Here is a 22036-nt window from a genome sequence, read left to right as displayed (position 1 = left end):
AACGGGGCTACCGACGAGTGGCGAAACACAACAAGGTGGGGTGAGGAGAGGGGGGGGGGTAAAGAAGACGAAAATAAAAAAGCGCGCGCTGTCGGGATTTATGAAAAATGATAATTCTGTTATCTTATTAACATAATTTATCAATGTATGAAGCGCCTCAGCACGTTAATTGTACCGCCGCGTATTTCCGGTAGAATGGGGCCTAGGTCTCCCCGGGCCCCCATGCGTCGCCTGGCGGTCGCTGCCGCTCTTGGAGCAGCATCCTCCGGCGGAGCGGTCAGGCAAGGCGCCGGCCTTTGCCGATTCCGCGAACTCCCCACCCCCACGGCTAAGTGGGGTCTTGCCCGTTGAGGCGCGCCGTGTCCGGCCGGGGTGCTCAGGAAAGGGTCGGGGGTTGGGCTCGCGAGAACGGCCCGGCCTTGTTTATGTAGCGTGCAACTCGGCGAATATAATTGTTAATTGCTATGCGATTTGTTATGAATGTCGATGCTATTTGAGAATTTGTATGCTGTGTTTTAGATTCACGTGTTGTTTTGATAGCTTGATCGAAGTTTGTGGATTTTTGAGCGGGATTATGGAGCCGATGGCTCAACGAGCGGCCTAGAAGCAAGTGAATATTTGTGGTGATGTTTATTTAGAATTAACAGTTAAATAATGTAATGGTTCTACGAAATTAAGACATTTCTGAAGGTATACCACATTATGTAATATCACTGTCTGTATTGGTATCCGTGCAGCTGCGAGATGTTTTTGCACTGTCGCATTGTTTATTCGGTAAAACTCGCGCCTTCGCAAAACAAGCGAATACTTTTTTTTAAAGACATTGTTTTTAAGTAATTTATTCTCATCCGTTGCATACGTTTCGCAGTTTACAACGCTATAGTGTTGGCAATAAAGGCGCAACATGTGGCAATATAATCATTATTGGCTAAACATATCTTACCTACACAGTACAGTATTGTACGTCACTGTATTGGATTTTTTAATTGCCAGTTCATGAGTGAAACAGACCTCGTTATTATGATATAAAGGTTCAGTAGTGACGAATTTCCTCTCAATATCTGACGAAACAGGCTTCGATAGCGTTTGTTTATTGGCACTTCAACGAATCGACATGTGCGCCGTGTGTTAAGCAATCGCCAATTAGCAAGCGACACAAATGCCTTACAATTTATATCAGTAAAAAAAATGTATTCTGCAAGTGGCAAACCCGGGAGGCCGATTCGGAACAAAAACGACTTGAGTGCCTTTGCACGTTGTTTAAGACAAGAGTTGCCGGGGTTGAGTGGTGTTTAGTCAAATTACTTCCACCACCACCACTCCAATGTTGTTGCGAAAATTGAGGAGCCCATTTGGGATTTACTGCAGCTCTGTGAGATTTGTTCACGTGATCACATCAAGACTATTAATGGTCTTTAAAAATATATATACAGAGTTTTGTTTGTTTCAGCTATGACTGATGCACAATGCCATTTTTCAGAAATGTTAAGTTGGGAGATTGACTCTTCTGCCCCTTTCACTGTGCGCGGTGACATGTCCTAGCGAAATTGTACAGGTGTGTCACGGTTAGAACCCAGCGACCGCCCTGATAATTATTACAGCAAAGGTGCAATAGTCAAAGCAATACGCGCCGTCTATTTTATCACAGTGGACGCTAAGTCCTTGACTTCATTCACAAAAGTTAGGCCAGGGTTCGGGAACCTTTTTGACTGGGAGAGCCATAAAAGCCAAATATTTCTAAATATATTTCATTGAGAGCCATATAGTATTTTTAACGTATAATAAATTAAATATGTCTTAATTTTAATGCGACTTCTGGTGCTGCGTGGTTTTGCTGATGGCCTTGTAGTCTGGTTCATACGTGGTGAGGTTGAGCTTCGTGCAGGCGTGACCCGTGAAATTTATCTTCAAAACTAATTTCTGTTTACTTTAAAATGACACAGTATTATTAAGTAATATCACAAGTATTTTAAAATCAGTTCCAAACTGATTTTTTATTTTTTTAAATTATTGTTTCAACTCAAAATTGTCTGGGAGCCATATGCTGTCACTGGAAGAGCCATATATGGCTCGCGAGCCATAGGTTCCCGACCGCTGAGTTAGGCCATTGTGTGCTGCCGTCAGGGTGCGAACGTGAACATTTACCTGCAAAATACTCAATTGGGATTTTACGGTAACATTGCCCTCGACTGCAACAACTGCTTCCAGACCATGTCTGTGAACCGTAGCACCTTTTCAGTGATAGCCTTGCATGATTGGAGTGGTGCGAATACCATCAGTGCACATGATTTCGTGATTGATTTGATCAGCCTCAATTGATTTTCAAGTTCCCAATCAAGTGAAGCTCAAAGCAGTTTGTGCAAAACGTATGTTATTCGGTCATGAAAATGAGCTTTATTGTTCAGAATTTTATCAAAACACTGGCACGTATAAATGTCTTTGTAAACGTGACAATCTTGTTAGATGGAGGTGGGTTAATGACAATAACAAAACGACCACGTGGCCTAACCAAAAAAGCTAATATGTAAGTTTAACACGTAGGCTTTCGCGACCAATATCCATAATATATTGTTTTAATGGTTATATCGGGGCCAAATTTACATTTCAAGTCAAATCAAGTCAATCTGTGCACAGTCTAAAACAAGCCTCATCTATAATAGAGGTATGTTGGGTTATATCGCGTAAATATAAATGTGTCGTTAAACCCGACACCACCCGGCACAGCCAATGAGTAAGGTTTGACACGTAAAAAAACATGCTAATTGGTTACTAGTACAGCACACTGGTGTGTTGGAGATTATACCCACAACATTTATAACTCGAGTACGACATTTCGCCAATAATTACAACTAGCATCATCAGGCGACAGCCAGAGTTGTGGAGAAATCCTCCTGTTTAGTTCTTAGAGGGATAAATGTGATGACGTCAATTATTTAGCCAATCGGTTACAAATGCTGGGGGGGGGGGGGTCATGCCATTTAGAGAAATATTTGTTTTACCATTCTCATAGGTACAGGCAAAGTGCTTCTTGGAAGCGAATTATCAAGTAATACACTGTTTAACTGCACAGGTCACCATACATCGATGGTGATTATCTGTGAGCAGACAATAACAGGTATTGTGATTTCTTGCACCCAAAAACGGTAGGATGTGCATGTATGGCGTGCATGCATAATGCGCATGCATAATGTATGTGAATCGCGCATGCGCGTTGTGCATGTACATTATGTAAATTGATTACCATATGAATAACCCAACCAGTAAAGGATATGCATAGTAATTTATATGCATACATTAACCCCCCCCCCCCCCTTCTAGCCTTCGCTCCTGATTGGCTCACAAGTGACAGCATCACATTTATCCCTCTTAGACCGAAACAGGAATTGTAAATGTTGTGGCTTTACTCTCCAACACACCGATGTGCCGTACTAGTAGCGAAGTGGCATGTTTTGTTTATGTGACAAACCTGACTAATTGGCTGTCGGGTGGTGGTGGGTTTAACAACACAATTATATTTACGTGATCTAACACAAACACCTAGATTATGGATAACATTTGTAACATTGCATTGGCGAATATGGATCATTGCAAATGAAAAAGCAGTGTAAACTCGGTGTCTACAACATCTACATGACATTCAAAGGTGGGTGTAAAATATAATGCCACAGCATAACAAGCAGGCATGTGAGGCAAAACAACAAGTCAAAACCGGCTCAGTAGTGTACGCGTGAAGGTACTAATCCTAAAAGTCTGCAACCACACTGTTGATGAACCTCAACAAGCCGAAACCAATTCAGACTTGGATGCTGCCGAGAAGCACTAGTCCAGAATACCCGTGATATATTGGTGATGCTGCTCCAACCATCGTCCGTGAACCCTATTTCCTCCGAGGCCCTTGCCTGTGTATTACTGTGTTAATAACACCGAGGTTGTGTTTGTCTGGTGTACAGGGAGTCTGGTTGGTGGCCTCAGCAAACAGTGGGGCCTCAGTGTGACAATGGAGCTGCTTGCAGGTGTCACCCTAGCCGACCACGGTGGGCGGGTGAGTGTCCGCGCACAATTGATAAAAACATTTTTCATACAATCGGTATTTGCAACATTCTTATAGCTTAAGGCTGTCGCAAAGTAGCAGTCAGCAGTAGTATTACAGTGGGGGCGATGTTGCTGTGTAATCCATATTTTATTAATTTGCAGGTAATTTGGTAAATTTGGACCGTGATGCCAGCACACAATGACTTCACGAGATCTCTATTGTCCACCGTGAAGCAGATGGTCCATATTTTACGGGTAATAATATACCCTCATTAATAACTAGGGCGGCCAGTCAGATTTAATCTCCAAAGCTCGGCAACGAGTAGCGAGTGCTGCTGGGCCACTTGACCTCTCCAAAAATTGTCGTCGAAGGTTGGATTGAGACCCCTGGACGTGCAGAGTACAGTAGATTAGCACTCCATCGCCTTAACCACTCGGGCACCTCGTCTGCATATTCTCAGATTAACGTGATCCATTGTAATTTATATGACTACATTAACTCCCCTTTAATCTATTTAAAACTCTCCGATCTTACATTAACATGCTAATTTATTACATTAACATCACTAGCCCCACCCACTTCGTTTATATTCCTTGGGCTACGCCCATTTTAAACCTCTAAAACAGACTGCCTTAATCAGTTTTCCCCCTCTTTTTTTACTCCTGATGACGATCACTTGTGTTGTGATGGAAACGTCGTAGTTTTTTATTTATTTTATTAATTTGAACCTATCTATGTGACTTTACCAAAAACCCAGAGAATACTGTAGTAACTCATTGGCACGATTTGTTTACGTGACAAACCTTACTAATTGGCTGTTTCGGGTGGTGGCGGGTTTAGCGACACATTTATATTTGCGCGATCTAACCTAAAAAACACCTTTATCATGGATAATATTGGTCGCGAAAGCATTCGTGTTAAATTCACATGGCATGCTGATGGCAGGAGTACAATATACGCTTCGATATTTCGCCATTGCTCTTTGCCAAACTTCTCGCGTAGTTAAAGTGACACTCGGTGACCCTGGCAGGAGGTGCTGATGTGCGGAGATCAGTCGGACCCCGTGGGTCAGACGTTTGGGGACGACGTGACGGACGGCGAGAAGGACGCAGGGGACATGACCATGGAGGTGGTCGAGGAGGAGGCGGGCGCCATTGAGACGGAGGAAACGCACGGTCCAGTGGACGGCGGAGACACGACAATGTTGATGAGTAAAGAAGGTATGGAAGCTCTTACGACAATGCACTTGTAAGCCAACTAGCGTTTCCACTTTGGAGGAGGGGAAAAACGGGACGTGTCATGGGAAGAAAAATACCTCAATACCAAACGAGGGCAGAACTACATTTAAATGCGTTGTCTTGAGTGGTGCATTATTATGCAGCTGACAAAAAGTGGGATATTCAATGTCTCGGGAACAATTATAGATTGTCTAGGACAGCCACATTAATATAAGGACGTACTGGGAAAACCAGGACAAGTGGAAACCTTAAAGCTAACTCTATTTTTAAACAGGATAGTTTTACAATTATGCAGCTTGGTTGGCTTCTGCAAATAATTTGGTTGCAAGGTCTGGATATGAGGTAGTCAACTCAAATTTCCAGGGTGAAGACGGAGGGATTTCCCTGATAAAAAAAATCACCGATAATGTAGAACACATATAAAGTAGCTGATAAAAAACACATACAGTACTAAAAACACATAATGTAACTGGTATTGGCCAAACATCCCAATGCTGAAGAATTACCTGCAAATGCATTGAGATTTTACACACAACTACATCACCTTAAACTGTGAAAACTGGGCAGTACCCTCCTGAAAAAAAAGTCTTGAGGCTTTCCAAGGTAGAGAAGCATAATCATAAAATTATTTTTGCGTATTATTGCTTACCTCTGTAGAATGAATGGTGATGGAATGTCTCATCCGTTTGTAATGCTTATTAAAGTAATTGAGTCACGAGTTATGAGTAACTATTACTAGGAGTGTTCATAAATAGGCACGCACCAGCGTGAAATACCTTAATTTATATTTTTCATTTATTTATTCGCACGGATGATTAATCCGCAACCGCGTAAATCTACCCACGGATAACCGAGCATGAGCTGTAGCTTGACATGTGGCGATGCATTCGCCAGGTGAGGTACGCCGTGCATCTGTCTTAAGATGCTGCTCACTGCTGCTTTGACACACTCCACTCCCTCTTGTTGAGTGGAGCTTAAGCTGAGCCTCAATTAAAATCATCATCTTCATCATCATCTTCTTACACTCTATCTTTTTTGCGAGCCTTGCTGCCCAGCCTCACCCTGTTATCATTATCTCATTATTGATGTGGCTGTATAATGGGTTTCGTGCGCGATGGGTTTTGTCCTCGTTGTGCAATTAAGAGGTAAGCATCTGGGTAATTACAGAACAGTGGCCGGAAATGTGATAATTACAAATGAGTGGACGACCGAATGAATTCCTTTTATTGGGATAATTACGTCTGATTCATGAGAGCGATAAAAATAAAATAAAAAATACTCTTATTTGTATGCGGTTCCAAGCAGCTTCAATGTAATTTGTTGGTTTGTTTGCGCAATCACGTGTGATGGGATGCCACAGTCCAGAGCACCCGCTAAAGTGGAAATGGCTTCATGAAGCTGCTCTGCTAATGAGACCATGCATGACCTCGGAAAATTTTACAGGCGAACTCTAATTTCTTCAGAATTAAGTGATGACCGAATCCATTTCCATTCCTTTTTGGAGATATTATGCCATGGCCTGCTTCCAACAGAAAATAGTAAAAACGCATACGGCAAGGGGCATTTACTTCCTGTTATCTCGTATGGCGGGAAGGTGATCAATGACGTTTCTACGTTCATGGTGGGGTGGATGAGCCAGTGGACAGCATCAGGCTGAATCTCTGGCAGCGAATGATCGAAGCAGGCAGTGACGTTACTTTGTGCTACATGCTTTAAGATTGCCGACTGTAGTTGGACTGTGCGCTCGTATGCATTTTTCATCAAGTGTAGGAGACGTGACGCAAGTGTGGTGATTGTGCATTTGTACGTGTGTTTTGGCAGAGTCTCAGGGAAACCTACAGGAAGCTGCCAGAGCTGTCGTCGAGATTGGCAAGGCAAACCACGTGCCTGGCAATGCAGGCGCAACACAGGTGTGAGCGGCGAGCGTGTGTGCCGTGTGCATATGTGTGCCCCAGAACGGGGGAGCGGTGGCCCACCTTTTCACGCGTGTGCACTATGATCCTCGCATTCTGAGCACGTTTCCTGGCCATGGATAACATCAGCAGCGAGTGATATATAAACATTTCCTGGCCCTCTTCTAGGTTGATTTGGCATTAAATGAGTACTTGATCCCTGTGTGTATTCATTAGCGTTGGTTGCGATGCTGGCCACACATCACCTCATCGTGTGCGGTGCTCCCCAACAGCACTTGTTGCAACACTTTGTAAGTTTAAACACGGGATCATCACATTTTTGTACCCGCCTGTGTGCCTCTGTCTCACCAGGCGAGTTTGCCAGTGATTGTAAGGCGACAATCACGAGTAAGATCCTCCCTTGGGCCAAGCTTGTCTTAAGGAGATTACTTGGCGGGTGTGTGTGAGTCACCATCCTTAACGGAGACCAATGTGCTTGAGCATGTGTTGTTCCGGTTCAGTTGCTCCCGCGGTTTATGTGCTAGCCTGATACAAGGTGCTCTATAATCTTGATCACGCTTGTTGAAAAAAATATGAAAAATAACAGACAGCCGTTTATCAATCCAACAGTGAAGGCCTCCCCTCTAGACAAAGTCGATTATGCAAGTGTGTTTATGTACTATCATTCACCGTACTGGTCAGTGCAGGTTGATGGAGAGTTAGGACCCAGAACCAGTTCAGATATCGTTCACTGCTGATATGAACTGTGATAAGGAATAAAATTCAGGTGACTGGGTTCACAGTGCAGTGCTCTATCCACTACATCTCCATCGCAAAATTACTTTGAAAGTTGATGTAATCCTACGCTGAACTTCCACAATATTTTTGCAGGTGTTGCCCTAACCTCTTTAAATTACTGCGCATGAACCGCAATTGTAAGGTGTGACTAATTGCAATTTACACTTTCTGAGAACAGCAGTGGTCTGCAATTACTTGATCTCATTATTGCGAGAGGGGTCGCTATCACACCTGTTGCACATTGTCAAGCAGCTGAATCTGCGGCTCATTATATTTTTCCTGGCAAGGTGAGAAAATAAGTACCCTCACAGTTGTACCGATATATGCAAACACCATGGGATCACAAAAAATCTCCCCATAATAGAGGTTTTTTTTGGGTCAGATCACGTAAATATAAATGTGGCGTTAAAACCCGCCACCAGCCATAACGATAAATAATACTGCCCTTAATCCAATAAATATTTATCGACTCTCAACTATTTTTCACAAGGGTCCTGCATTGGGATTGTTTAGCCAATTCTTTTAAGGAGTGTTTGGTATGTGTTAGGAAACCGGAGTGCCCAGCGAATAATTTACCATGCATAAGAGAGGATTAACATTCATAGCTCAACATAAATTACCGAATTTACTGCTGTGCAGCCGTCCCCTGGATGCCTTCTGTCCCGTGTACAGCGTGTGGTGTTCTCCCATCCAAACACTAACCAGGTTGAAAATCCTACTTGGCTTCCATGGTCCAGATTACAATCATCGTAATTCTCTCCGATGTGTTTACGGGTTGTATTGCACATTATTCGGCACGATGGCCGACGTTTCGCTCGACGTGCTGATGTGAGCTTCGGAAAAAAATATTTCTGGCTGCTGCTGGTGGTGTTGCTGGTGTGCCCTGTTCTTGAGGCTGTTCGGCTTAGCTTTATGACATGAAGCCGGTTAATTGAGCGAAACGTCGGGCATCATGCCGAACAACGTGTGATGCACAACCCGAGCACACGCCACGGAGCAATACAGCTCAATCCCAAACACCTACACAGCGATATCACTGTAATGCTGTGGTGGCGAGATGTTACCTACCTCGGCTGGTATACAGGAGGTCATGGGTTCGATCACGACCCTGACACCTGTTTAGTTGGAGTTTGCATGTCTCCTTCCCCGCGGTCACATGGTTTTTCTCCGAGTCTTCCGGTTTTCCCCCCGCACATTTAGAATCGACATGTGTTTAAGAGTATTTGGCTGCTATAAATATCCATGTGATAAGCCAGTTCATTGGGCTATCATTTGTGACCAGGTCGCTTCTGAAGAAAGAGCTACATAGCTCACTCAGTGGGCCTTAGCTGGTAAAACATAGTCTAATTTTATAGTTTAAACTGGTAGTTGCTCACTCGTTTTCATTGTTCGCTGCCATCGTCGTTTGCGTTTGTGCCAACAGATAATTTTTAGTCAGGCGCTGGGCCAAACGCTGGGGCAGACGGTGTCTGCCGGGATGATGGCCCAGCCTGGAGGTCAGCCCTTCCTTATCCCCATCAGCCTGGCAGGGCAGCTGGGTGGCTCCCAGCAGAGCCTGCTGTTCACGCTCCCATCCGGGGGGCTCGGCGATGCCGCGACAGCAGGAGGCGGAGCAGTTGGCGGCACGAGTGGCGGCGGTGGTGCTGCACCCATGTGGTGGCAGCTGCTGGGTGCCGGGGGCTCCGGTGTCCAGGGTGCCTTGATGGGCACCGGCAACGCCGGCGGTTTGGCGACCAGTGCGCTGAATCTGGCCGGGATTCAGACGCTGGGGATGACAACGGGTGGGGGAGGGGGGCTGGTGGTGCTGCCCCTACAGACGCTGCAGGGTACGTGCGTTTGTTTTTGTTGTTTAGATAAAAACTCAATTCAGTCCGTTGTCCAACAAGCTGGTACAAGCCCATCCTACGTACAGGGTGATTTAGTTATTTTGCTAAGCTGCTTTTATCTTTAAAACTATCAAGAACCCTGAAGCCCGATTAGGGTTCATCCTCAACTGACCGGTCAATTATTTACATTGGGTTCTTGAAAATCAAGCTTTGTCCGCCAGATGGGACAACCACTCATTGAGATTACCACGGAACCATTTCATTACAGATTTTGTGATGTAGGTAAAAAATTACAGGTATATGCAATCAAAACCAAACGTCCCTGGTTACTCTTGAGTAAAAAATAGTCCTCTATTATAAAAGCCCGGCGTTCCGTTTGTCCGTCCGTTTGCCCGTCAACTAAATTACAAGAGCCTTTCAGAAGGCTTGAATCAAAAAGCTATAGAAAGTGGACCCCTCGACAGATGTGGGGGTACAAAGTTTATCAAAAAATTGTCGACCGCCCCCAAAATGTTTTTTTATTTTGTAGGCAAATATAACTACACACCCTACGTATAATAGAGTCCTGATTTCTTTTGTAGGCAGGAGCTAGAGTAAGGCCGCCGAAATTCTAGTTACTTAAATAAACACTGTGATGGGTAATTAGGTCAAAAAAACTTACGTTTCTACGGGTAAAGATTAGAATGTAGTGGGGTAGTGGTTCGTGCACTGCGCTACAAAGCCAACAAACTGAGTTAAATTCCAAGCCACGGCTCACGTCAATGGCAAGGGACATCTGAGCTCGTCTTGGGAACCCCCCCTCATCGCCCCCCCCCCCTTCACCAGCATGGTGAAGTATGGTCAACCCCCTTGGCCAACATGGTGTGGAGAAGCCTTTGTCCAGCATTGGACTGACAAAGATTTGTTCATTATATTTAATAACTCCTTTCGTTTATTGAGGCAAGACTGAATCTGAAGATGTCTGTTATAGTCCTTACACTGGGATGTTTGGACAATTCAATGAGCGAGTGTTTCAAATGCGAGAGGGAACCGTAGAAATCCAGAGCAATTGACGTCACACAGTTGGATGGGTTGCACAAATCTACTTGCTCTGCTGCCTCATGCTGGCCACTTCGCCGCCCAACACGTATGGGAGTTTCACAAACGCGCACATGATCCGCCATTTGATTGGCACGGTTAGCTACGTACGGTTGCGAAATAAGTTTAACATATATACGCACAACCGGGGGCTTCCACAATCAGGGATTACGGGCATGCGCCGCTGCGCACGGCGCGATTATCATTAATGTCAAGTTACTCCTCTCGGCTCTCTCCCAACGCCATCTGCTGTTCGTTGTCGCCACTACAGCTCCGACCATCGTCGGCTCGCAGATGCAGCATGTGCAGCAGGTGCAGCAAGTGCAGCAGGTGCAACAGTTCCATCAGGTGCAACAAATGCAGCAGGTGCAGCATGTGCAGCAAGTGCAGCAGGTCCAGCACGTGCAGCAAGTGCAAGCTGTTCAACAGGTGCAAGCCGTGCAACAGGTGATGGCACAGCAGGCCTGCCCCAAGCAGACTGTGCCAAAGGGCCCAGCACTGCCCACCGCCAGCCGCACGGGCCCCCTACAAGTAAGTGGACTTGCATAGCAGGTGGACATTGTGCTCCGAGGAGACTTCATCATCACCAGCCATCGTCAGTGCGCTGCTGGTTGAACGCCTCTGCAGGCCACCGCCATCTCCCATCTCGCGTCTCTGACTTGTGTTCGTGACTCGTCGCGTGAATTTTGTGCGCATTGTAAATCTGACATTTGTGATGCCGGGATAATATCAGCGGCGAGTAATACCAGAATCGGTCCCGGGCCTCGCCTCGTCAATTCAGCCCAACGTGTACCTTGTGTGGTCTACAAACATCAGCACTGGGGAGACAAAGGCAGCCGAGCGTAGTATGGGCCAGACCACTCCCTTGTGCATGCAGTGTGCGTCAGCAGCATTTTCCCCAAGTCTGTTAATTATAAATGATTCATTCAAAACGAAGGTTTTCCGAGCCAGTGCAATGATCCAAGTTTGTTTTTGGGTTCTGCCACAGTAGTTTTATGCCCACATTCTTGTTCACCCGACAAGATTTCCACGTTTACAAAGACGGCATTATTATTTTTACGTGGCCGATGTATTGACGATCAAATTCTGACCGATTTGAAGCTCCTCGCTGTTGGCTTAAGACTTTCCTTGACTGAATTCGACGTCGACGTATGGTGACGTTTCGCTCAGACTGCTCTTGCACTTCACCAGGGAGAGAATTCGTGCTTCGAGTGAGAGGCTGCTGCATCCGGCTGTACTCAGGTACTAGCCGTGACGTCACCAACTACCAGAGAATGAGTCATTTCCATTTGTAAATTGGACCTGGCTACTTTTAACGTCAATTATTTCACACAACTGCAAAGAAATCCATTTCATAAATGGCGTTTACTTAATATCTTCGTAAACATGTCAATCTTTTTGAGTGGTGGAGGGTTAATATCAAAAGCTTGGGCATGAAACTACTACGGATGTTTTATGAGTTTTAAATTTGAATACCTGGGATACATTGCTTTATTTTAAACTAAAAGTCTTGTATTTCACAAATTGTATTGAGCATTCATGTAAATGTATTTTATGTGAAGGACTCTGAGACGCCTTTACTGATGCGAACTTCGCTATGCAAATAAAGATTGGTTTATTCGTAACGACTGCACGGGGATCCTTGTCTCTTTGCAGCAGGCAGTGAGCATCATCCCGCTCATGAGCTTGCCTCCCCAGACGACCCCACAGCCAGTGCCGGCACCTCCAGCACCCTGCCAACTACAGACGGCCACGCCGCAGATCGTCACCAACGCCCAGGGTCAGGTGGTCGGCGTCCTCATCGGCAACCAGCTCATGCCCATCGCCGGTCCCGGCACTCAACTGATACAGCCCACGTCTCACTTCCTCCCCATGGACCCCAGCGGACAGCTCTATGCCACCACGGCCGCCGCCACCTCCACGCCGGCGCCCGCCATCAACCAGGTGGCGACGCCGAAGTACAGCGTCGTCGGCAACCAGTTGATAACGGCGGGCGAGCAGCTGCTGGAGGGCGTGAGCTCGCCGACGCAGATAGCCCTGTCGCCGGTAAAGGTGGCGCAGAAGGCCGGCGGCTGCGCGAGCGTGACGTCGCCTCTGAAGATTGTCACGGCGTCGCCGGTTGGCGCGGCGGAGAAGCCGGCCAAGGCCATTAGGAACGTCCCTATACTCAAGCGCAGCAAGCAGGTAGCGGCTGTCGGGTCCATTGCGGGCAGGGGTGGGGATATTTATCTCGCAGCGTGCCAATGAGCGGTAACTTGTTGACGATTGCGCTTTCAAGTGACGGCAACAGAAACGCCAGCGGAGTCTATGGTCAAACGACGCCACGGTGAATCGCGCTCGCATGCATTCGTGTGTGAGTGTTTTATCTGCTAGATACTAAAAAATAATAGTTAACCGTATTTTGTCAATCATCTACTGGATGAAGGCTTCCCCGACGAGATGGTACACATGGAACAGGTAGTAAAAACTAAACAATGATATAAAAGAGGTTTACATTAGAAACAGTATAGACGAGGCAGGACAGACAGGGACAAAATAATCTATTCTTGAAACTAATTCATCCCAACGTTGTGGGTGGTCAATCTTTGCATGGATGAATGTGTAAGAGCGTGATTCATATTTCACCAGTGGAGACCGGTAGACACAGTGATGGTGACCAGACATCATTGTCTCCCATGTGGAAACCTCCCCTACACCACCCCCGCTGCCCCATCCCTGCAGACGGCGCAGTGCAGCGTGCTCCTCGCGCAGCCCAACGGAATCACCCCCACCCAGACGGCTGGCCAGGGGGCGCCAGCAGTCATCAGCGTGAACCTCTCTGCCGGTTCGTGCACACCTTGACATTTTGCTTTTACTGCATTCTTCCAACTCTCCCCTCTCATCTCACTCTACTCTCCTCCACGGTGGCGAGATGTTAACTACCTCACCTGGTGATAATTGTTTTTTTACCCTTTTATCTGGCAACAAAACTGTTTGCATTGACCACAATACCTGCGGTCGGAATGCAAACAAAAAACACAACTCTGATAATGTATGCACTGTCCTTGAAATTGCTTGGTCCACACCCGAGACAGCTTTTCTTAGAGCCGAGCTTTCGTGACTGCAGGGATTCATCTTCTTGGTTCTTTCGGTAAAGTCACGTAGAAGGGAAATAATAAAATAATAAATATAAAACATAATAAAATACAATTCTCACGACATTTTGGCCACAACGCAAGCAAGCCTGAGGACGGCTGCTTGCGTTGTGGCCGAAACGTCGTGAGAATTGTATTTGATTATGTTTTATTATTTTATTATTTCCCTTCTACGTGACTTTACCGAAAGAACCAAGAAGATGAAAACAAATCGCTTAAGAAAATATATAAATAAAACTGAGGTATGAGACTTATTTTTCAGTTAGGAATCGAACCCAGGGCCTTGTTGCTGTGAGGCACGAGTGTTACCTCTGTGCCACCCTGCCGCCCTAATATCAATGATGGGAGTTCAAATCTCGGTTGCGGGTCAACTCGGGGCCCTTGATCCCCCGAAGTTTTGTACAGTCTTGTGTCAATCCACTGCTGGACGAAGGCTTCTCCACACCGGGTCATTCAAGTAAGTTCTTTGACCATACTTCACCATGCTGGTCAGTGTGGACAGGTGAAGTTATGGCGGCTCAGGACCAGTTCAGATGTCACTCGCCACTGATGTTAGCCGCGGCCGGGAACTCCGTTTTAGAGGCTTAAAGCGAAGTGCCCCCAACCTGTTGTGCCACCACTCCACCTCGGCTATAAATTATATTCATTTTAAATTAGGGTGAAGTTAGCTTCATGACAGAAATGTTGCATGATATTTGTTTGATTAACTATTTTATATATGTGGAAACACAGAAAGGCATTGTCCTTCTGTATTCTCTTACTTAATATTCTCTGTAACAATGCATAATGAGGTGATTCATCGTAAGTTTTTCGGGTCAGGCCACGTAACGATCTAGCCAAGACCCTCCGCCGCCCGACAATGGCCAAACAACTTGAATTGGTCACGTGTACAAGCGTTTCAACGTGCCAATTCCCATCGTTTGAGCTTAGACGGTAAATCGGACGTAAAATTCTGACAGCCAAATGTAAAGAATAAGAAATGGCGTTGTGCTTCCGGCATTTAAATGGGGGTGTTTTCTGGGTATCCTGCGAACGTCGGTTTCTGCATCAGCGGAAGAGCGCCCGGGCAGTGGCGTCGGCCTCGGCAGCGGCGCCTGCGGTGCCGGCGGCGCCGGCGGCGCTAGCGGCGGCGGAGTTCTGGACCTGAGCGAGGCCGTGGACCTGGAAGAGATCCGCGAGTTCGCCAAGGTGTTCAAGCTGCGCCGCCTGGCGCTGGGCCTCACGCAGACGCAGGTGGGGCAAGCGCTGAGCGCCGCCGAGGGGCCCGCCTACAGCCAGTCGGCCATCTGCAGGTACCCGGCGAAAACCAGGAGCGCTCGCCGTCTCGTTTAGTCATTTTTGGCCGTGCAAACGTTTATAGTCGTCGATAAACATGAAAGGGAGGTTTAAATGCTTCATTGTTTTGTTTGCTTTAATATCATCATCGTCGTCGTCGTTCATGATCACTCCGCTTCCAGATGAAGCCCTTCCCCGAGTAGATAACATCACTCACAGTTATGCAATGTAACGTTCTTCCATATGTGGCATTAGACTTTTTGGTTTTGCGAATCATGAATGTCGACATCATGAAGCCAGAAGTGCCATTATTGCACGGGATGTGCTTCTCGTGAGGACATCCACTGTCCTCAAATCTCACTCCACCACATCCTTCCATCTCACCATCATTCTTAGCTTTATTATCTACTTCCGCCCCCTGCATCACAAAGCTTCAGTTTTAACTCCATACGTTGCCTCCAAGCGCCCACCCCGTTCCTCACATCGTTGCCTCCCAGTCCACAGCCCGCCCACACACTCACCATGGCCCCTCCCCTCCCTCCATCCCCCGCGACTATATAATTCCTCGTCACAGCCATCTCTGAGACACACTTAAGCGGTTGTGCTTTCGCTATGTTGTCCCCACCTGAGGAAGGACGCTTGTGTTGCGCCCGAAACGTCGTGATTTCATTTAGTTGTTTTAATTTATTTTATTTTTTACCTACGTGACTTTAACGAAAAAACCAAAGAGTATTCTGCTCCTGCTCTCCATAGCCCTTCTACTCCATGGATGTAAGTTTAGGCATTTATATTCATAGTGGATGTGTGGCTTGGCTACACGGCAGTTCTCTAATCCATGTGTTCCTCTTTTCCATCTCTCAATGTAATTCCAAAACATTTTTCGTTTTTGTCACGACTTGTTTTGTTAATGACCACGTTTCTGAACCGTGTACATCACTCGTGTTAGATTATAACTTGGCTAAAAACTATTCTCGGGTGCCTATCCCGCCCGCTGATCCCTCGGCAGGTTTGAGAAGCTGGACCTGACGCCCAAGAGCGCGCAGAAGATGCGCCCCATCCTGGAGCGCTGGATGGGCGAGGCAGAGGCGCGGCACCGCATGGGCACGCATACGCTCACCGACTTCATCGGCAGCGAGCCGTCCAAGCGGCGCAAGCGGCGCACGTCCTTCACGCAGGAGGCGCTCGCCATCCTCAACACGCACTTCGACGTGGGCATGCACCCGACGAGCGCCGAGATGACGCAGATCGCCGAGCAGCTGGGCTACGACCGCGAGGTCGTGCGCATCTGGTTTTGCAACAAGCGCCAGGCGCTCAAGAACACCATCAAGCAGATCAAGCACCACCAGCACATCCAGCAGAGCTTCGCCGCCAGCGCGCAGGCAGTGGCTGTTAGTGCCGCAGCCCCCGCGACCTCCGTCGTCACTGCCACCACCGCGGCCATGGACACGTCCAACGTAGAGCAGGTCTTGGTGATGGTGCAGGCAGAACATGACGCGCCGGATGCCACCGCCGACACCAAGGCCGGCGCGGGGCGTGGTACGAACGAGACAGAAACGTTGGGGGACGCAAGCGCGATGGAGGGGCCCGTGGATGGCGGCGGTGCTGGTGAGGAGGTCTCGGCCGAAGCTCTGATGAGGGCGCTGGGCAAGGTGGTGTGAGAGGGCGAGGAGCGCTGACGCGGTGTGGCAGCAGCATGGCTTCCGTGTTCTGGCGCTCGCCGCTCCACCACTGGCGAGTTCAACTCGTGTTACCGGGCGGTGCCGCGTTTTGTCTGTTTTTAAACAGGAACTAGTGGGAAGTGGTGTGTGCCATTTCCCACACCACTGTTGTCTGTTTTTCGGAAAGTATTTTAATTCCAGGAAATATTGCCTTGAAGCGTGCCCATTACAGTGAAAAAGAGGTGGAAAGAGGGGTGGAAGGGGAAAGAAAATATAAAGTTACTTTCTGGCAACACAGAACTTGTGGAGGAATGACAATTCTGCCAAATCAAGGGGCAGGAGATAGCTACAGAAAGCGATCGCACCTCTGTAAACTCGTCTGCGATTCTGGACTTCACTGCTTATCACTACTGCCGATACAATCGTATAACATCAGTGCCTGGTTTTTGTGGTTATGTTAGAAATTTTACTCTGAAATTGCTCCCATTGCTTGCCGAGCAGTCTGTTAAGGCACCCACAGTGGTTTTGTTTTGAGTAAAATGGTTTAGCAGTTTCAGAATTAAGCCCCCTACGAGCACTGTCTCAAAACTCATCTCTGCAGATTGTAACTTTTTAAAACGAGCTACTTAAAAAACATGTTAGTGGGCTGTTCCTCGGAGGCGTTCTCAGCCCACGTTGCAATGACTTCCAGCTATAACATTTAATCAACTTGCTCATTCGCGTCATTAACACTAAACCACCGTAAGTGTTTGCAGGTTTTATTCGTCGCGTGTTCGTTCTACTATAAAGCGATCAGCCACACAGGGTCATTAGCTTCGTAGAAGCGACATTGAATCCCTGGTGGAGACGCGTGGCTTCAGCCCAATTGTGTGTGCACTGTTGGTAACCTGAACTACCCCAATGCACGCTACCACACCTGCACCTTGTTCCAAGCGTGCTGGCTGTCAACAGGTGCTGTGTGCCCGGGTTATGACCTCTGCGTGTATCTGACCATCAAAGCAGGGCGGTGTCAAAACGGCTGTGAACGGCTTTCATGACCGCGTTTTTGCGATTCGGCATTGAAAGCCCCACATTCCCCACCCTCGAGCCCTCTACTGCCCCGCTGAGTGTAGCTCAGAGCACTGTCAGTTATATGTATATAGCAACACGTGTTTCAGAGGTAAACTTAAGTTTCAACCATCATGCTGACTTAAGAAAGACAAGGGAGCTTTTGCAGGGCATATCACTCGACAGAATGTTGACCGGTGGCCGAGGCTAAACGGGAGAGTGACACCCAAAAGGGAGGGATCCGAAACGCTGGCCGTGAGAAAGTCGACTGTTGTGAAAATGGAGCAATGAAACCATCTCATATCATGAGACCACGAGAGAGGGCCGTGGTCTTGGGAAGGCCTCGATCCAGCAGTGGAATGATCAGGATTGCTGATGGCAAAAAAACAATTAAAACCGCACTTTTGTTTGGGTGGCTGTTTGGTAACGTGGAGGTACGGTGCCAAGGGTTCAAGTGAAGGGCCCACCATTAACCACCAGTAGCTGACGATAGCGTCTGCTCTTTAAATAGCTCAACCATTATCAATGTCCACTAAGGTTATTCAGACCACTGAGCATGGTAAAAATTCAAGCTCGAGAGCGAATAAAAAATATCGGGGGGGGGGGGGGGTGCGATGAACATTTCTGTGCAGCGGGGGGGGGGGGGGGGCATGTGGGACTTTCCCCACGTGTGTGAATGATAAAGGTCGTAGAGATCTCAGAAGCTGTTCTGTAGTTTTCAACAGGCCGTTCGCTAACATGGGACGGAACTGCGAATTCCAAATGGACACCTTGCCTCGTGCTGCCGTAACGGTCGCCAACACAATCGCAATAAAATTGTGAAAATGATGAATAGGGAACAACATTTTTTTTAAGTTGAAAAAAAAATTGAGAGGGCTTTACTTATTTTCGTGGGTTTTTTTTTTTTACAAGGAGGCTTACCCCTCGTCCCGAATGGGACGCGGTATGTTCACCCGTGATACACGTGGTACACCGAAAACGTTCTCGTATTTAACCACGTGATATTCCATTGAGGTTATTACAATTTTATATGGGTCATATCACTAACCAAGCATTACCATGGGTTGTTTTAATTCTATGTACAATACACGAGCACTGCCCGGGCAATTGCACGGGATACGCGGCCAGAGTGGAGATTGGGGGGGGGGGACAGCTGTTGGGATGCAAGCGACGTCATCACGCAGATGTGCGTGAAGCACGCAACGCCAGCCAGCAAAACTTAATTCCAGTACAACTCTGGATCTTAAATTAACAGCGATGTGTCGATCAATTTCTGGATGAGGGCCTTGCAACGGTGCGGGTCAATGGGGGTTGTTTGACCACAACTTCACCACACTGGTCAGTACCGGTTCGTCGTGATGGGGGTGTGGTATCAGGCCTGTTTCTAATGTCACTCGATCCACTGCTTTTCGCAGGGGCCTGGGAACTCCGACTCGGGATAGCCAGATGCGGAGCCCAGGGCGCTAATCACTGCAACCACTACTCTGCCCACCGCATCCGAATATGTAATTCGAAAAAAAAAATCGTTTTTTACACCCGCGGTTCAATGCGTGCATTGTCAGCGTTATTGATATTCTTCGATGTATCATAATTTACCAGCAATTACTGAGCAGATGTGGCAATAATAAAATAGAACCACGTGCAGTCAGGCTTGGTATAAGAGTGAACTCTCGTCTTATTGATGAGGCACATTTTAAAGGAGCAGTACGGTTTAAATGGGGGTGTTATGTTTGCAGTAACAAGGCCCACAGTGATGTCTACTGCTGTACAAATACAAATTGTGCTTTTAAATATAAAACAAGGTTCTCAAATGGGCGTTGACCGGTGCCCAACGTTATCGATCCTACACCAGTGTGGAAGTTCCACATTCACATGACGTGAGATTGTCTGGGTAAAGGCGCAACTCTGCAATTGATTGCTCACCCCTCTTGAACAAGACGGCCCTTCTTGGGTTAACAAGACTAACCCTCATAATTGTGATGGCATTGTTACGTTCTCGTGGCAAAGACTCAGTCGACCCGAAGTTGCCAATGTTTACCTACCATCCAAATAACCGAAATTCCATGATCATGTGGCAAGGCTCAGCCCATCCTTAGCTACCATTGGTTGACCTCACAAGTGGTGAAAACTCCACGTTACTATGGCAGAGGTCAGTTGATCCTAAACCACGAAAAAAATCGCTCGCCTGGTTGGGTGCTATTTTAACTACCGTGACGGGGATGGTGGTGATGATGGGCGACTGATGGCTGATATCCGGCGTGTATACAGTGCGTGTACTGTGCCTGCGGGTGACGTCATTTCCCACTGTACAGTGCTCGGGGTCGACCACGTGGCTGCCTGTTTATCATGCTCGTTTTTATTTAACTTTAAATTAACGGCGCGATTTAACTCTACACGAGATTTAGTGTATGTTATTATTTTATTTCTTACGCGTTTACAATTATAGGAGTAATAATAAAAAAAAGATTTGTATACAACAGCTGTGCGTTCCTTGCAATAGCTATAAAACGACTGCGTGTACACGTCAATCCACGGCTGCACGAAAACAATAGTTTCTTTTTATTAATTTTAATTTCATTTTTTATCTACGTGACTTTACCGAAAGAACTAAGAGTATGAATCCTTGCAGTCACGAAAGCTTCAAATCTAGAATTCACTACCTCTGGCCACAATGCGGGGCCGGATAAGCAAGCACTTGTAGTTGGGGTTTTGTTACACTGCCCCCTGCTGCCCAGAGACACATGTGACGCACACTGGAACGCATGGCGGGGGGTGATGGAAGTTGAGCGAGTCGGGGTCAGATTTGCAAGTTTGTTGTTTTGCTAACCCGGCGCTGCAATGGGGCTACGACCCATTATGCAATGTGCCAGTAACGTTGTACAATGTAGCTGCTAATACAAGTGAGTTTGTGTTTGTAATATTTTTGTTTATTGACAGATTTGAAAACTTTAGTAAAAAAAAGTGGAATTGTTCTCGGTTCAGTCTCCAGCTATTAATAACTCTTACCTCTGGTCTCTCTGTGTATGTTGTGTGAAGGGTCATTGCCCGAAGCGTCGCCTATAACACAATGTTTCTTTTCAATCCAGTGTTATTGACGAAATCTTAGATGTCCTAATCAAAGAGACCAGATGGCTCAATGAGCCATTCTGTCTACAGGAAAGTAGCCCATAATGACGCCGACCTAAAACCTGATTCCCACCACCATCCATCCCAGGAGAATTCCCTCATCAAAAGCTACACCACAGAGCTCAATATATCTCCGACCATGAACACCTAACCAGTGAACTCAAACACGTACACCAAGCCATCAAGGCGAATGGATATTCTAACTACACAATCCGCAAAGCCATCACCCAAACCGTGAGTAAGGAGCCATCTGAGGATCCAATCAAAACATCACCTTGCCATACATAGCAGGGGTAACCAAAATATTTCCAAAATCATGAACAAACACAAGATCCAGGTCCGATTTAACACCGGATATTAAATTAGTGATCTGATCCCATCTGTGAAGGACAAGATTCCTGACATGCAATATCCCGGCGTCGACAAACTAAGCTGTGCCTGAGACAGTAGTTACATTGGGGAAACTAAACGACATGTCTCGGACCGTGTTCGTGAACATAAGGCAAATCTGAAACGGTAGGGCCAATACCTCAGCCGTGGCTGATCATTATTTTAATGGGGCTGGCTCACACGAAATGCATTTCTCTAAAACGATGGTACTTTGCAAACCTACTGGCAATCAACCAAGATTCGTTCATGAAGCCATCCACATATACAGCCACAATTTCAACCGAGAGGATGGTTATGAACTCGGCAATCATTGGAAAGATGTCATCAACCACTTTGGGTCGTGACTTGTGTTTTCTTGTCAACCTCCGCCATCAGCAGTGTGGGTATGTGGAGCGAGGTGCAATGATTGCCTGGCGGCCCTTTGATTGCTTTCTCCTACATTAACATTAGCTGCCCTGCCCATGCTGCTGACATACTCGAAACCTTTATCAACAGTTTGCCTTTTGAGGCTAACCCCCATTTTCCTGATGACGACCGCTTGT

General features: G+C 46.8%; 1 protein-coding gene across 1 annotated transcript; it reads left to right on the top strand.

The window, feature by feature from the left end:
• The first annotated feature begins 238 nt into the window (after positions 1-238).
• LOC133356793 (POU domain, class 6, transcription factor 1-like) lies at positions 239-18575 on the top strand. Its single transcript, XM_061574483.1, has 10 exons — positions 239-276; positions 3951-4042; positions 5064-5253; positions 7093-7181; positions 9385-9787; positions 11136-11395; positions 12521-13048; positions 13586-13688; positions 15050-15290; positions 16280-18575. The coding sequence occupies exons 2-10, from the start codon at positions 3998-4000 to the stop codon at positions 16929-16931; spliced, it is 2511 nt and encodes an 836-aa protein (XP_061430467.1). The 5' UTR covers positions 239-276; positions 3951-3997; the 3' UTR covers positions 16932-18575.
• Positions 18576-22036: the final 3461 nt, after the last annotated feature.

Source organism: Lethenteron reissneri, chromosome 7, assembly GCF_015708825.2.
Source record: "Lethenteron reissneri isolate LAM-NWPU_2019-01 chromosome 7, ASM1570882v1, whole genome shotgun sequence".
Classification (NCBI taxonomy): Eukaryota; Metazoa; Chordata; class Hyperoartia; order Petromyzontiformes; family Petromyzontidae; genus Lethenteron; species Lethenteron reissneri.
This window is presented reverse-complemented; position numbering and strand designations above follow the sequence as displayed.

Bases quoted from the DNA above. Each gene is read 5' to 3' on its own strand.
- LOC133356793 (XM_061574483.1), top strand. From the start codon at position 3,998: ATGGAGCTGCTTGCAGGTGTCACCCTAGCCGACCACGGTGGGCGG. The intron at 9,788-11,135 runs GTACGTGCGTTT...TCGCCACTACAG, and splicing joins GCCCCTACAGACGCTGCAGG to CTCCGACCATCGTCGGCTCG. The intron at 13,049-13,585 runs GTAGCGGCTGTC...CCATCCCTGCAG, and splicing joins TACTCAAGCGCAGCAAGCAG to ACGGCGCAGTGCAGCGTGCT.